The 16,329-nt window shown below is 38.2% G+C and overlaps 1 protein-coding gene across 6 annotated transcripts in view; it reads right to left on the reverse strand.

The window, feature by feature from the left end:
* KIF25 (kinesin family member 25) overlaps positions 1 to 16,329 on the reverse strand; it is a 41,793-nt gene that overhangs the window by 25,199 nt on the left and 265 nt on the right. For 3 of the 6 annotated variants that reach the window (XM_030034902.2, XM_030034901.2, XM_030034906.2), the window contains exons 2-8: positions 15,687 to 15,752; positions 11,540 to 11,656; positions 9,476 to 9,614; positions 7,228 to 7,332; positions 4,320 to 4,423; positions 2,994 to 3,082; positions 1,419 to 1,461 (exon numbers count right to left, since the gene is read on the reverse strand). In XM_030034902.2, coding sequence (XP_029890762.1) covers positions 1,419 to 1,461; positions 2,994 to 3,082; positions 4,320 to 4,423; positions 7,228 to 7,332; positions 9,476 to 9,614; positions 11,540 to 11,656; positions 15,687 to 15,752 — 663 coding nt within the window. The remainder of the gene's footprint in view (positions 1 to 1,418; positions 1,462 to 2,993; positions 3,083 to 4,319; positions 4,424 to 7,227; positions 7,333 to 9,475; positions 9,615 to 11,539; positions 11,657 to 15,686; positions 15,753 to 16,329) is intronic. The other 3 variants (XM_030034905.2, XM_030034904.2, XM_030034903.2) reach the window with 2 other exon arrangements.

Here is a 16,329-nt window from a genome sequence, read left to right on the forward strand (position 1 = left end):
GCATTTTGTAAAAAGTCAGTTGTGCTTTTATCCTCCCTCATGAACTTGCATACTTTAAACAAAAATATTTTTTTTCTTAAAATAATTCATATTAAGAAACTAACACAAAGACTTAAGGTGTTTGATCAAAACTAGAAAGGATTTTAACCAAATAAATGTCAAGGCAAACCAATAAAACATTTGAAGTCAATGTTGTGCTTTCCAAACCCAGGAACTTAGTATCTTGCAAATTTCATTTTACAGTCAAGTCCATGCATACATTTATTTTCCTGGAATATTTCATAAGGACTTTTAAACACGAGAACAGGTTAGCATATTGAAGGTTACCAGGTCACTGTTTCATACCAACTAAAATTCATAAATTGGCATAAGCAGGCAGACACTGCTTTGCCTGTAAACATACAGATACTGTAATACATCAGATATCTATATGAAATAATCCAAAACCTAAATATTATCTAATTTTATCTTCATGCAATAAAATTTAACAGGTCAGAAATGGTTGTGGCATTTTACAGTACAATAAATGGGTCATGGCATCCAGAATACTATGTCCACCATTACAGATCCCTGTTTTTTATCTCCTGACATATTTACTCTTTCTTAGCTGACTCTTAATGTGCTCCATTAGTTTCCTAATTGCATATATATCTCTCTAAGTATCCACTTTATGCAAGTGAGATCTGCCTAATGAAGCTATAATTTGGGAGATTTAAACGCATAACACACTGTTGGTCACTTCAGCAATATTTTAAGCACTACACTATAGAAGAGAATTTGGCTGATCACCATGTAGCAGTGAGCAGCCAACTAAGAACTATGGCAGCTAAGAAAATTAAAACCCAAGTTAATACTTTGACCTTAGCTCACACTACTGTGCCTTTTTAAATTTTATATCTTGGTAATGGCCTCAATTAATGCTGGAACGTCATCTGGATTTGCAGCCTCAATGCTCATTCTCCTTCCTCTGATGGATCTAAGCCAGGACACTTTAACATGCTTGACTGCAGTACCATGTAGGCTGTTGTGGTTCATGAGGTGTATTTCTCTCCTAACGCATTAGTTGTGTTGCAATAATAAAATTAAAAAAGCCTGATACAATTTTAGAAATACTTACAGCAAATACAAGTGGCTCAAAGGGACTGACTGCAGAAAGCCTGCAGCGCTTTGACTACTGCAAACAGACAACCTCTGGTTCATGCATGATTGCACCAGCAGAAGCGCCAAGCTATTACTACTACAAAGAGTCGGGATGAAAACAGCACGAGTCACCTGCTATTGCACCCATGGGTGATCAAAGCTGCGCACCAATTGACAAGTACCTCATTTTTTTTAAAACCCATGGTTCACATGTCCTTCTTGTTTCTCCTTCCTAGTATCTGTGAATGTGCTTTTGAATTTCACCATCAAATACTCACATCATCAGCTGCATATGCCACTTTTTCTGAAGAGTTTCTTTGCCTGTAAGAAAATAAAAAAAAACAATAGAGAAAAAAAGGTACCTTTCAAACCATAAATGTTCCATTTAGCTGAGGAAAGTCAATGCTCAAAACGTCTGTGAACTATACATTGTCTGAAGAGTATGTTTCAGAATTGCCATTACTATTGTACCCCATGTACATACTAACGCCATAGTTAATTGTGAATAAAAAACAAATTATGGTGCAATCAAGCAAAATAATCTTCTTAAAAAAAGAAATTTAGAACAAACCCAATTACGACTAATTCACATGCAAGTCATTCTATTATTCTGAGATTGTAATGTGAGCTTGTAACAAGAGGGTTTCACTTTAGAACATTAAAGTGAAAAACACCCTCTTTTTAGGTATTTGTCCCTGATCTTGCATCCATTACTAGTCCAAAAACTGACTGGGATTGCTGAGGTGTATAAATTCATTCATGTGTGTAAGGGTTTTGAGAATCAGTCCTTAGTTTTACAACTAAGTTTTATATAAATTACTTTTTGATATATTAAGAACAGTTAGTCTTAACGATTGTTTGTTTGGCCCAGTCCATCCTGTTTTACACTGCAATTCAGCACATGATTGCACTATTCCATACAGCAACAAAAACAGTGAGTGGGTTCCTTCCCAGGTATATCAAGCACAGGTTAATGCCAAGTTTCCTCTTCAGGCTCCTTGAAATTTCTTGTCTGCCATTTTTTATGTTGTTTTAATTAAAACAATTCTCTATTTTTTTAAAAGATTTGCCAAAAATTAATAAACTTTAAAACACTGAATGTGCTCTTTTAGAATTACCAGCCAGCAAAAGTAAAATAAAGCCCCGCATCAGTTATTTACTGACAGAGCAAATGATAATGTTACTGGTTTCTAGCCACCCACCTAGTTATCCCCTTCTTTCTTTGTTTGTGTATGTTTCAATCCCTACCTTCTTTCACGTTAGTCATCTATGGAGAATTCAGCTTGTTACAGCACATACTTGCACCTAATCCCTCTTTTCCTTTTGGATCTTGGAATGTTTTGACACTTCAGTTACAGTAAGTGTATTATAAATTAGGGATGCAGAGCCAAATTATGCTGAAATAGAATTACCAGTGTTTGTGCTGACAGCAAATCTGTTCTATAGCATTACAAAACAACTGTAATGCTGAGTCTGTTTCTCTACCCACGACTTCTGACAGTTATTACATTACTGTATCCCAGAATTTGTATAGGATAGTGAAAATACTCTAAACTGATTGCAGCTGTGTTACTTCTGCCAAGCCAGGGATAATCCTAGCTTGGCAGAACAGCTATGGCTCTCTATTCAGGTGGACAAACTTTCAGACAAGGGGATGAGATTGGCTAAAGCCAATTTAGCAGCAGAAGGAAAAGGAAACAGCAATTAGTTTTTATGATACCATTGTCATCTCCCCCCCCCACATAAAACCAGAAAAATCCAGAACACAGTTGTTCTCACATACATATAACTATTGTTTTCTCTGTATATTAATTATGAGTCAGCTAAGATCTAACACAGCCAAAATAAATTACCTATCTTGTGATACTGAATGTCCAGCAGCAGTATCAAAAGGTAGCAATGGTCGGATCCTGCAGTGGACTCTGATATTTCCTCTCAGCTCCTAGGGTTAGAATATTAAGAGGTATTTAACACAAACTGCTGGAGAGGACAAATACACTGGAATTTGTGAAGCGGACATGACCGTGTTTAGGAAAGCAGGTGTTTACAACATCACAGCCTTGGACTCTGTGGAGAGAAAAATAGTATCAATATCATTTTCCTTGAGAATTAGAGAAAGTACTTGAGGAAGTATGAGCTCCTCAGAGCTCTGGAATGGTGTAGGCCTCTCCGGTCTATGTGGAAAAAAAAGGCTTTCAGTCTGAGCCATTTTCCCTCTTCAGTCTCCTTCCTCTTTACTTGAGCTTCTTCAGACACCTACGTTAACTCAACAGACGAGATTACACACTCCATTTCTCTTTCACCAGCCCTGAGGAAGATGTGGAATATAAAACATTTTGTACCTTTGCCTCGCCACTGTGTGTTCATAACATGACTAAAAAGCCAATAACTGATTTTTCTCTGCAGGCCGTTTCAGACTTCAGTTTATCTAACCTCGTGTTTTGCCTTCCTTTTTGTTGGTGATCAGTTCTCCTCATTTTGTATTAGTGAAAACAAGCTGACCTGTGATGACTAGTGACCTCTTGCATTAACTCCCCACTGCCTTGGGGAATATCCTTTCGGTAAACTGCAATGCAAGGCAGAGTTTGGAAGGCAAGTACTTTTTAATGAAGAGCTTCATTTCCCCAGGTAGAAAAACTTAAAAGAATTTTGTTTGAAGGCGGCTTGCGTTTCTAAAAATCAGGTCCTGAATCAGGAAACCCAAAACTAGTCATTTGGGCGGGTGGGGAGGAAAAGTTAAAGTACAAAAAGGAAAAAAAATTAATCCCAAATGAACCATCACTAATGGCTGAGCAGGATACAGCTAGACATATATGGAAAAATAAAAGACAACCATTTTGAAATTTCGAGTTGACAACTTTAAGAATTCTAAAACAATTTCAGAAGCTGCAAATTTAGAGAAGAGGATGAAGAAACTCAGGTTTTGTCCACTATTCAAAATGGATGATACTCTTTAGGGCAATATGTTGCACGAGTGTATTTGGCAGATGCCTATGTAAAAAGAATGGTGTGGGGTTTATTGTAAGACAAACGTGCCTTAGCAAAGAAATGCATTGTATACAGACAGCTGGAGGAGGTGATATATCCATGAAAAATATATTCTTTAGTTTTATTGGTGAGGGAATTACGGGCATAATTACAACAAAATAAGAAAATGTTCTGTCATTAAATATACTTACAACTAAGCTGTTATGCAGAGCTCTCCTCTTTTGCTTTTCTTTCTCATATCTCTCTGTCACCTCTTGTAGAGACTGCTCAAGATCAAAAGCTTTTATCTGAAACACTAGAAGAAAGCTGTTTCAAAGAACTAAACTCTGTGACTTTACAAAATGAGTTTTCCAGTAGCACCTCATGAAATACAAGCATAAACCTTTTTAACTTTTACCAAACTTTAATTAGGAGGCTTAGTTCCTGATTTACCAGGCACCTCAGAAAAATCCCATCATACTTCTTGCTATGAAATGGCTATAAAAAGTTACAGATAATTACCACAAGTATACATGTGAAATCTTGAAAAATTATCAAAAACACAAGCTATTTAAACACAGTTCAAATGTGTCACTTTCGTTAATGTTATCTGTCAGTGAAGCCTGAAACCTAAACTTGAAGCAACCTGCTTCTAGAAGGTGCTGTCACTTGCAAGGCTCATGCCATACATGCAGATTATTAGATTCACGCCAGCTAACTTTACAAGAAGTTGACCTATCATTTATCATCAGCCTCATTTACAGTGCTAGGAATGCTGTAAAACAGCTGTAAGGTTTCCCTTTAAGATAGATGCATTCACTGTATGGGTAGGATTTCATAAAAAAGATTGATCTTTTGAACCCCAGGAAGTCTCCTTCACAAAACTGAGGAGAGCAATATGGGTCATTGTAAAAGCCTTCTAACTTCACAAATGGTTTTATTTCATCCCAATTACATTAACAGTGAGCAGGCCTAAAACAAATACACAGCCCAGAAGGCACACAACGTGACTGTAAACTTGTGTAAAAAGCAAGCTTTTAGGAACGCCAGCGGGAGATCCATCTCCCCTGCAATTAGTGAGCAGTTTGAGGAGGTAGAGTATCAGGCAGTCAAAACTATGGTCTGAGAGCTGAGTTAGCAGCATGACCACCAGCCTCAGGACGTGCTACCTTACAAAGAAAGGAACAGAATTAAAATCTCAGCATGTCACACATGATTTAGGCTCTCTGGTATAGACTAAAAAATCAGATAACTTCAAGGGACATTTGTCTACACTAGAGATTTCTCAGATCTTGTTTTTGTAATACCCACACTGTTCACCTCCAGCTCATAATGTTCCTCCACAAGTGCATGCATGCAGAGGAAACGATGTTAATAGTTGGGGAATCAAAATCTAGGAGTTTCACTAAGAAAAATCTTTTTCTTGCATCCTGTATGTGGAGTAACACTAGTATGTCTTGGTTTGAGGAATCACATGCAAATATGTTACAATAAATTGTCAAAAGCAACTCTTACAGTCACTGACCCCTAATCATACAGTATTTTTCAAAATACAAGATTGGAATCCATTGATTATTTAAGTCATCTCCATAATAAGTATCTTCATTTATAAATTTGTGTACACACACTTTCAGTTCTTGAAGTCTCTTGAATAAGCAGTAAAGCAATAGTGCTAAGGGTACTCTTCCATTCTTCCAGTCTTGAAAGAAAGAAAATACTAGTTTGTTTCAATATTTAAGTGGTCTCTTCATGAGGATCTGAGAAGCCTACTGGACATTATAGATCCAGTTACAGGCCCTAATTACTCTTTTTTTTTTTTTTTTCCTAATTAGCCCTCCTATGGTGAAGATGACTGTGAAAACAGAAATCAACCTTGGGGCTTCCTAATTTGACACCTGAGCTTTTGAGCAGACAGTGGAAAATGAGGCAAGTTGTTGCATTTAGCAGATGGTATTTTGATATTTTAAGAGTGAACCATCAGTTTTAATGTCCGTCTTCTGTAAAACTTTATGTGCAGCACAGAAAAATTTTTTGAATAGAAGGTCCACAGAGCAAGTTTCCTAATGCATAAATTATTTCTGAATTTTTAATTTTTCTGAAAATGGAGCTATATGGTTGTAAATATAAACACTTATTTAACATTTTCCTAGTTTTCTGCTTGGCATCAGCTGCAAGCTGTTCAGAAGTTACATTTTCATCCACAACCTAGGGGCAGCCACTGGGTGCATCTGTTTTAAAATACTAATAATCCACTCTTCATTATTCAAAAGAAGTAGTCACTACGTGCCTGCAGCCATTATAGACATCCCTTTCCCCCATGCTTTGCCTATCTCATTGACCTATACGGAAACTTTCTGGGAGCTGGGAATGCTGATTTTTCTGTTTAAATGTCACTGAGTGCAGTTAGGATCTTCATCAATAACCAGACTAACAGTTGCAGAAGAGTGATGGCTTGCAAACATGTTCAGGATTGTAATTTTCTTTAATTGACAGTCCTGGTTAAGGAGCTTTTCATCCCCTCCTATTCAGTGCTGCACCAAACCTTCTGCTGTGCTTGCACAACTGCTTCCACAGTCACATGGAGGTCTAAAAGCAATCCTTCTTGCTGAGTAATTTCTGTCCCGGATCAGCTCCCTGATTTGTTTTGTGTGTGGTCACACAAACAGTTATAGCAGCATAACAGAAAGGTCCATGGCAGGGATATGAACAACAGGAGGACCATAACCTAGCACAGCCACAGCCTAGCTCAGATATGGATGTGTAGCTGCCCCCAGAGTTCCCTGGGGTGGGGTTTTTAAAGTTTCTTTCCATACTAGATTCCAGTTTAAAAAGGAGGTCAATCTGACCATTCCTCCTAGGATAAGCAGCTACGATGTAATAGACTTAATTCCAAAACTTCTTTTGAATTCAGCTGTGTTTTATGTCCTGGGCTATAAAATTATTCTTTGGGCTGCTGCAGTATTTCTGTTGCTGAATCCAAGGTCCCTCTCCTCCTCTACACTAAGAAGGAAAGGCTTTTTCCAAAGGCAGCTGAGCTGGTGAGACTCTGCTGTTGAAGGTAAAAGATGATGGTAGTTCACATTTCACAAATATAAGTCATCAGCACAGTGCACAGCTCACCTTTCTCTAAGAGGAGCACAGCACGTAGGTGCCAGCATACGGGCAAAGTGGGAAATAAGCGCCTGACCCAATTTTTCCTCTTCTCCACCCCAGAGAGAAAGCGTCCTGGAACCACAAAGGATATCTAAGCCACTGGGCTGCAGCAGCTTTCACAAAATATGTCAGTAACCTGCAGCACCTCCTCTGTCACATACTCACTTGGACAGATTTTGCTCCTTAGTACCTGCCACTTTGCCAAGGAGGGAGAACAGTGGTTTCACCTCTCTGAAAATACATTCTGCACACACAGATACTGTCGTTTCCTCTTTCTGATAATACCTGCATGGTGCAGCAATCTAAAAAGTCATATTAAATTTTTAGAAATTCCTACCCTTCCACAAATCTGCTGAATTACTGCATCTGCCTCAATAGTATCATTTGCAGTCAGGTGGCCAGTATTTTTGCTAAAATGATAGCAGCTTTGTTTATGAGGGAAACAGGCCTATAACAAAAGAATAATGGGCACTTCTCTCTCTCATGAATTACTACTATTTAAATTTCAGTGGGAAAGATGGCAATAGCCTGGTTTTCAGACTGTGAATAAATATTTCTAAGCAAGGGACTACTCAGTTACTACGTGAAAGTTTTATAGTTTGCTGCATGTCAACTACAGCCTTGAAATTAACCTACTTGAATATTTCCTCTGTAACTCTCTCCCTCATTTACAATCTCTGTTTTAGGATTAAACTGATAACATGTATTATCTCCTGAATACATACTTTGGACTTTCTGTTCATAAAAGATTATGTGTAATTTAAGGGTGGCAATTCTGACTGTCATATTTAACCTTAATAACAGAATATCCATCTAAAACATTTGACACAGAACTGAAAAATGGCCAAATTAAAAACATAGGTCATGCACCAAAGTACCAACACACTATTTTGTTATAGGCAAGGAAGCTTCTCCTGGTTATGATTCCATAGAACAATGCACCATGAAGTGCAAATTGAGAACAGTCAACAGGAATTTGCAAGGCCTCGTAAGGAATACTTACTATTTATTTACACCACAACAACTCAAGTGCCAAATCCAACCTCCTATCTGTTCATTTAGCCCCCTGCTTCAATAAGGGAAACATTCACCTTTATCTAGGGTTAATTTTCCACTTCATTTTTTTCCGTTTTAAGGACAACTTGATTATAAAGACAACTTGATTAAGCATTTTCTCTACGTGGATAATACAGTAATCAAATCAATTTTAATCATAACTTAGTACCTAACATACAGGGACAAGTTCTGCAAACACCCACCACTGAGAATACTGTTTATTGCTATTGGCATGAGTAGTCCCATCAGAATCAAATCAGTCCCAAAATTAAGTATTTCAACCAAAAAGTAAAGCAGGAGGAAAATGCACCTTTTAAATGGCAACACACGGATATCAGAGCATCACCCACAGACTCTGATTATAAATTTGTGTATTTGTTTTCAGTTCATCAGGCTGCTAAGCTTCAAACAATTTAAGCTCCGTATGTGTTGTGCTTCTCAGGCCTCATAGGAGCTCTACCAGAGTCAAGCACATTGAAAGCAGGTGCAAAGATCCATGCCAGGAGGTCCAGGTGTAGGACCAATGCACTTAGTCTGCAGCGATGAGGGCAGAGAGCACCAGTGCACTGCAGGGTCTGCTTTATACGTACACATGAACAAGGAAGGGCCTGAATGCCGAAACAGTAGTCCACGTGGTGTTATTATCTACAGTCTAGCGAGTGGAACTGGTTTTGGTTTGGAAGTAAAATTTTCTCCGTAAATACACAGAAATATTAAAAATCCAGTCTGTCCTAATTTCAGACAGTATTTTCAGAAATCTCTGAAATCACCCGAGTTCTTTTCTGCTACAGTCAAAAGCAGACAAATTTCAGCTAAAGCAACACATTCTTTATTCAGCTATTCTAAAATAGTCAAGATAACAAGCCCGAGAACTTCAGCTGGAAAATGTTATAGCTGAGACAACTCAGCAGCAGTCTAGTAGCAGCTGCAATCAACACAAAAGCTAAATCCAAATTATCAGCCATAACCTCTGCAGAGTTATTTGTACTCTTTCTAATGCTTCAGAACTCCTTGATGATCTAATGTCAAACAAAAAACAAGCGCTACAGTTTCAGTGACACGTTTCTCAAAAATCAAACTCAACCTTTTAATGTTAGTAACATTTAACAATGACATTGCTGATGTTACATGTTTGAAACGTAAGTACAAGGAGCCTTACTTTGCATTGCTTCATTTTGCAGCTGTATCCCTTGGACTGCTGTCAAAACTTGGTAAAGATAAGTCTTGCTTTGACGCTGAAAGTCTTTTGAAAGCTCAAGAGCAAATGAACGGAGGCTCTTCAGGTCTTGCTTAAGCCTCTTCTCAGCAAGAATAAAAAACACATTATAAAGACACAAAAACAGCAGTTAAGGAAGAATCAATATAACACCACCACAAATAATTATGGTGAGATATCAAAGTCAGGAAGAACCCTCTACTTGATGGAGGGAAGCCTTCGGGAGTACATCTTTCAGTATGTTTAGAGAAGGATCCTGCAAGATATTTAGTACTGTCATTTCCTAAAGGCTTCAGCAAGACTTTATGGATCCTTAACATCTTACGGTACATACTTCGACCATACCACAGTTTCAGGTATAACAAAGTCTCTTTCTTATTTCATCAAACAAAAATAAGTGTGTGTGAGCGTGTGTGTGTTCTGTCCGATTCTAAGACATATCCAGAATTAGCAATGAAAAATTGTGATTTATAGATGCCTTACTGCATTCATTCCACACTTTGATCAGGAGGTATTTGCTAAGCTTCACTCAAAGTCATTTATTAAATAAGCCAGTTCTATGTCTCCCTGTGAAAACAGATGTATTTTGAAAAGATCAGAAACCTTTATTGTCAGAAAAGTATTTGTATTATGGATATAACTCAGCATAACATACATGATGAGACTTTTAAATGTTTATAAGAGCAGCTTATATTCACTTAAAAGTCCAAATAAGGTAAAAAAAAATTGACCTGATTTTAGGATTAGTAGACTTCTTGACATCTAAGTCTTGGAACAAACATGTAAAGCCATCTGTAAGACAAACTTAACAATACTGTATATCTCACAGAAGCACTGTGATGTTTCATTAGTCAGCCTGGTACAAAGTGTCACATATTCAGTGGCATTTTATTTTTCCAGCTGTGGTACTGACCTTGAATTCATCAACTAGTTTCAATGATAAAACAATAATCTGAGCTAAAGGAAGAAAATCACTGCATTTCTCACTCTCAAAAGCCACAGAATATAACTGGGAAGTAATATATATATATTTTTTTATTACAGGTAGTGGATTACCATTAATCTAGACTTTTATTTGGAGAGCTTTGCTCTCTCCTAACATTCATTCATCTCTGACAGTAAACCATCTCAATCCACTGGTACTGCATCACAAGCAGTTCTGCCATTCTAGCTAACCTAAAACGTAAAACACCACCGCAAAATCTACTGAGCAGCATCACTGTAATTAGAATAAAACAGAATAGTTCACTTGGAAGGGACCTACAACCATCGTCTAGTCCAACTATGCTACAATTAAGCTACATCCTTCTGCCTGTTAAGCATCAGATTTCTTTCCTGAGATAGTTTTCATTTTATGCAGACATTCAGTGCTGCCCTGAGAAAAGCTGACAACTGTTAGTGTCCCTAAAAGGAACTCACTATTCTATGGAGTAACTTCAGGAATAAGTACTTCGACAAAGGAAAATGTTATGGTACTGGTACTGGGAGAACAGTTCCAGCCTCTTCAATGCAAAATTAAGAAAACCTGAGTGAGCATACAGCAAACTACTCCCTCTTGTGAGGTCTGCCAGAGCAGAACACTTAGTGAAATCAGTGGAGCTCTCCAATGCTTTTTTAAAGGATGTGCCTATCTGGTGAAAGTATATCACAATTATGGGGGTTTTTTTTAGGGGATGTCTACATGATAGTCAAATCAGGGATTGCAAGGTTTTGATTACAAAAATATCTAGCTCAGGTATTGATAGCAGCCTACACATAAGATCCTGGAGCTCAGGAGCAGCCACTTTTACCAGCTTCTCAGGTGACTTTGCAGCCTATTGCAGCAAAACCACTATAAATTTTAAGCTAACTCAGGCATTGCTACACTTCATTGCAAGCATTGCTGTGAATACAATAAAGCCATAGATCAGGTTCTTATCTGAGCATTTTCTGGGTTTTACTATATTCAATAAGCATGTAAATGTTTAGGGCACAGATTATGCCTACATTATTACTAAATGTCTTTACCTTTATTGCTCCATGCAGATGGATTACAACAGAACGCCTCTGCAATTTCTGCTGCTGGCCATGAGCAGAGTAGAGCTGCAATACTTCATTAGTGCTTCTTCCAGCCAACCCTTGATACTGTTAAAAAAAAAAAAAAAAATCACCTAAAAAAATCACTTTAAAGTGCTCATGTTTTCTGTTGCATTCTGTCCCCTTTGTGCCTGTAACATTTGTAACTCAACTACCTGACTACATGTGATGTTGTAAATACATAAATTCTTTTCTTTTACATTTTTCTGAGTCATGTGAAGGATCACTTTGAGCTAACTGGCTAACATCACAATGTTCTACCTCCTTAGGGTGGTAAACTTCAGCATCAAAATACAAAAATGTTTTTGCAGTACCTAAAACCCCTTACTTACGCTTAAGGTGGATCTAAATGGTTAAAACCGTGCCTTCACTTAGGGAAAAGGCCTGGTTACATAGCTGGTGTAAGTGTCTTCTGGTAGGTACATTTAATGAAGAAAGCCCTCTGAAAGGAGTGAAACAGAAGGAGGACACACATACACATGTGTTAACTGCTAAATTCCTGAGGGAGATGGTAACACAGGGCTCCCAACTTAGTGTTCATTGCTTTAGCTTCCTGCCAACACCAACTCCGTTACATTCAGTAGAGTTGCAATGGTGCAAAACTGTACCAATAGAGCACTAAGCTGGGTCTTCAGAGATCAAAGCAACCAAAACAATTTTTAAAGGATGTGGAGAAGAATGCTTTCTAATAATCTAAAATTACCTATTATGCAAAAGCAATTTTTATGGCCAAATTTTTTTTGAGATGTTGAAATCAAAAGTAAAATAGAAATAGTGCAACTTTAAACATTTACAGGCAAGAACACAAAAAAGAAATCTCTGTACAGTACTTGTGAAATTCTGCAATGTGACAGAATCTGTATTATATTAAAAATTGAATTTTCATCATTTACTGACAGTCCTGGTGCTTAAAATGAGCTGCAACTTCTTCACCTACTTTCCCCTGCAACCTGTTGACATCTATCATTCCTTAATCAGTACTAATAGCTCTTTTCTTATTTTTGGAATGCACTTGTCTCTAGCATAGACTTAGTTGCTACTTTATTCAGGCCATAAATTCTGTGACTGCAATTCCCTGTTATTTAAATTCACAGATCACAGAAGAGTACAACAATGTGAAAGAGCTAAATCTACTCACATAACGGATTTGATTTAATTCCAATCATCTGATAATGATAGGTAAAGAATAAACCTTTAATTGCAGTTTAGCTACAGATGACATCTGCAAGAACAACAATACCATGTCCTGGAGCTGTTAGAATAAAGAAAGATTATGTTTTCCAAGAAAAGTACTTCACTTATCTAAACCAACTTTCTCACCTTCACAAAGCATGCATTTTCTATTTACAAATGCAGCCTGAGGTCCTGCACAGCTATACAACACCTTAGCACTAATATAAACAGTTCTTAGTGGAAAAGAAATAGCAGGATGAGATTACCTCAGAAAACTCTCATTTTTTTGTTACAGGCTCCTAGAAATTAAGACCAATTCTATACAGTGTTGCTATGTTCTTTTACTCTGAGGATTTTCAAGACTCATGTTACTCAAGTGCAATGTTTACATAGATTCTTGACAAAAATGCATAAAAGTAGCTCACCAGAATCAGTATCTCTAATCACATGTGAAAAGTTAAGCATATATATAATCAATTGCAGTACTCAAGCCTTATTGTTAAGTAAGCTTAAGCTCGTTAAAACCTACTTTTAACATGGAATGCATATACCACCACCTGCACAGGTTCCCACTGGCTCCCCCATTTTTCTCAACATGGACAATAAAAGCAGAATGGTCAATTCTACCTTCATTGCAGTCAACCTCCCATCACTTCCACTACCAAGTTTATCTTTATTGCAAAGGCTGCCTTGGTTTTGAGGTTTTCTCCATTAAAATAGTTTTAGCATTCATGAGAATTTTTTGTATGCCAGAACTTGCAAATTTGTGCTCATGCATAAGAAACAAAAAACTGACTATAAAACTTTTTATAGTCAGCTTTATTATAAACAGAAGTAAAACTGAACTACTTAATTGTGTTCTCCACAGTGAAATCTGCAGTCAGATCCATTCCAGCAGACTTGACTTTATGTTTGCAAGACTGCAGGATCAGGACCTCAAGGACTGTGAACAAAAGCAAGGAGTGTGCAGGTAGACAAACACATTTCCAAATAGGCAAAAGCAAGTCTATGGAGAAAGAATCTGACTTATGTTCAGTAACAACCCTTACAATATGCTGCTAGGCTAGTAATACACAGGGCTGCAGAAAACGGTGGCAGTGCTGGTATTGATGATTGTCTTAAGGATATAAGCAAGGGTAGGTCTATAGCAAAAGGTAACATTTTTATTACACTGATGCAACCTATAAACAAACATTTACACTGCAAATCCTAATTTATGGCTGTTCTCGTAAGTTTGTCTCCGAAGCTCCCTCGTTCACTTCAGCCAAAACAAATCCAATTAGCTTTTACAAGTTAAGAATGAGACCTCTGTTAACCCTGGTCACTGTGACTGAACTTGTTACAGCTCAATCATTCAGGCAGCTCCACCAGCAGAGCTGAAGGGTCAGTGATTGATAGCTGAGGGCAGGAGCTTTTTTCACCAGCATAGCTGGCGGGATACTGGAAGATACGGTGCAACAATGCATGACCTTAAATTCATCTAATTAAAATTAGTGTGCTTTTTAATAGAGACACTTCCATTAAGGTAAAACTATTTCATAGATGTCAGTTTAGCTCATGTTTTCAGATTGCTGGGGCAAATTAACCATGTAGAAGCGAAAGTCTTCTAAGTGCATTTAATTCCAATTTCAACTGCCTGAATAGAAACATCAGTGCAAGGTTAATTGCAAAGTATTTCTGTGAATCATTTGACATTGTTTCTGACTGATGGTGATGGTGGTAACACTGCCATGCTCTTCATGTGTCTGTAGGTGCTCGTATTTTCCAGCACATTTTGCAATAAACTGAAACAGTGCTGTATTTAGAAAACAAGGCTTCATCATCTAACACTCGGGTAACTTCTTCCTACATCTGCTGTACCTTACTGACTAGAATAATTTATTTCTTGTGCTTGTGAGAGTAAAAAAAAAAAAATCATCAGCTGAAATACTTAACGGTTTTTAGTAAATATAAAGCAGAACAAAAATAATAGAAACATTTTCTCAGAATCAATTACAGTATTCTTCTGTATACCTAGCAAAACTCATTTCAGATGTACCATCTGCTTCCAGTCAGGCTTTGAAAAATGTTAAACCCACTTTTATCCACAGGTGTTAACAAACCCAGAGGGAGGGCAAACGGCTTTCCTGAGGTCACCCAACCATTTAATCTTTCAGCCCAGATTAGAAACTCTTAGCCAACCATCTCTTTCACAAGTAATACTCACAGCTGGCTCTGGTCTAGCAGTGTAGATCAATATTCAAAATTCTGTAAATCTCTGAAATCCTACCTTTGAAGACCACAAACATTATTCACAGGCTGCTCCTTGTTTCAATAATGGTCTAGGAACAACATATCCTTCTGTAAAAGGATATAAGGAAATGAGGGCATCCAGTTGTTGCTGTATGCTCTGTGACTGACTTCTGCAACAGTACCTTGCCTTTTCCAGACAAGTGTAATGCTAGTGCTGTGAAGACATGCAATAGGGCATCTTTGGTAAGTCTGCTCATAATAAGATGTCTTTCCTGCACTCTATGAACAGGACTTTTTAAAGGATCATCCTAATTATGTCTAAAAAGTTTTCCTTCAAAATCTACCCCTGTCTTTTAGGCAAACACTCTCCTTGCAAGCAGAAAGCAATATTCCATACTTAAAGCTCACAGAGGCATCCCCTCAGTTTAGTTTTGTGGATTTAAAACAATGGCAATTATTTAAATGTATGTCAAGTTCTAGTTACTTAATCAGTCTACCGTTACTGCTGATTTAAAAAAAAAAAAAAACAAACCAAAAAACGCTGAGCCTTAATCCCTTCACAGATCTCCCCAACAGGTAAAGAATGCCAAACTTGAAAATAGGAAGGCTGATTTCAGTGTCTTTTTCTTCTATTTTCATAAGAATTCTTTCTGGAAAATCAAACAATAGTTACCTCTGCAAGTTTTAGATGAAGAGCAGCATTTTCAGTTTCCAGGACAACTATTCTTTCTTCTTTGGTCTAAGGACAAAACCCACGCCAAACCCCAAAAGTAAAAATGAAATAAAGATGAGTCTGATGAACGTTATTTCGTTATAATAGTTTTATTACATTCCTCTGTTTCTTTGCCTTCCAAAATCAAAGGACGACCTGCCCCCAATCGCCTCAGCACAGTACTTGTCTAGAGGCACATAAACCCGAGGCTGAACCCTTCACCTTCCCGGGTCGCTTGTATTTTCTGTCTTTTTGCCCGCTTACGTGGAATTGCACACGTACAACTTTTCCACTGCTTTTGCTCTACAGAACCACCGCCTGACCTCCTGCCGGCCGTTGGAGAACCGCCATTTCAGTTCTTTACAAAGGCCCACCCGAATCCCCGTTCCCGAAGCTGCGCGGGGGTGGGGGGGGGGGGGGATCAGCAGCGGGGCCCTTCCCGCCCGGGTGCGGGGCCGGCGGCCGGTCACAGCTCGACCCCCCCCCCCCCAGCCCCGGCGGAGCAGACTCTCCCCGCACCGGGCTGCGGGCCAAGGCCCCGCCGGCCGCTGCCTTCAGGATTCGCGCCTGCATTTTAAGCCTAGAAACAGACTTTTAAGGGAAA

Source organism: Aquila chrysaetos, chromosome 13 (genome assembly GCF_900496995.4).
Source record: "Aquila chrysaetos chrysaetos chromosome 13, bAquChr1.4, whole genome shotgun sequence".
Taxonomy (NCBI): Eukaryota; Metazoa; Chordata; class Aves; order Accipitriformes; family Accipitridae; genus Aquila; species Aquila chrysaetos.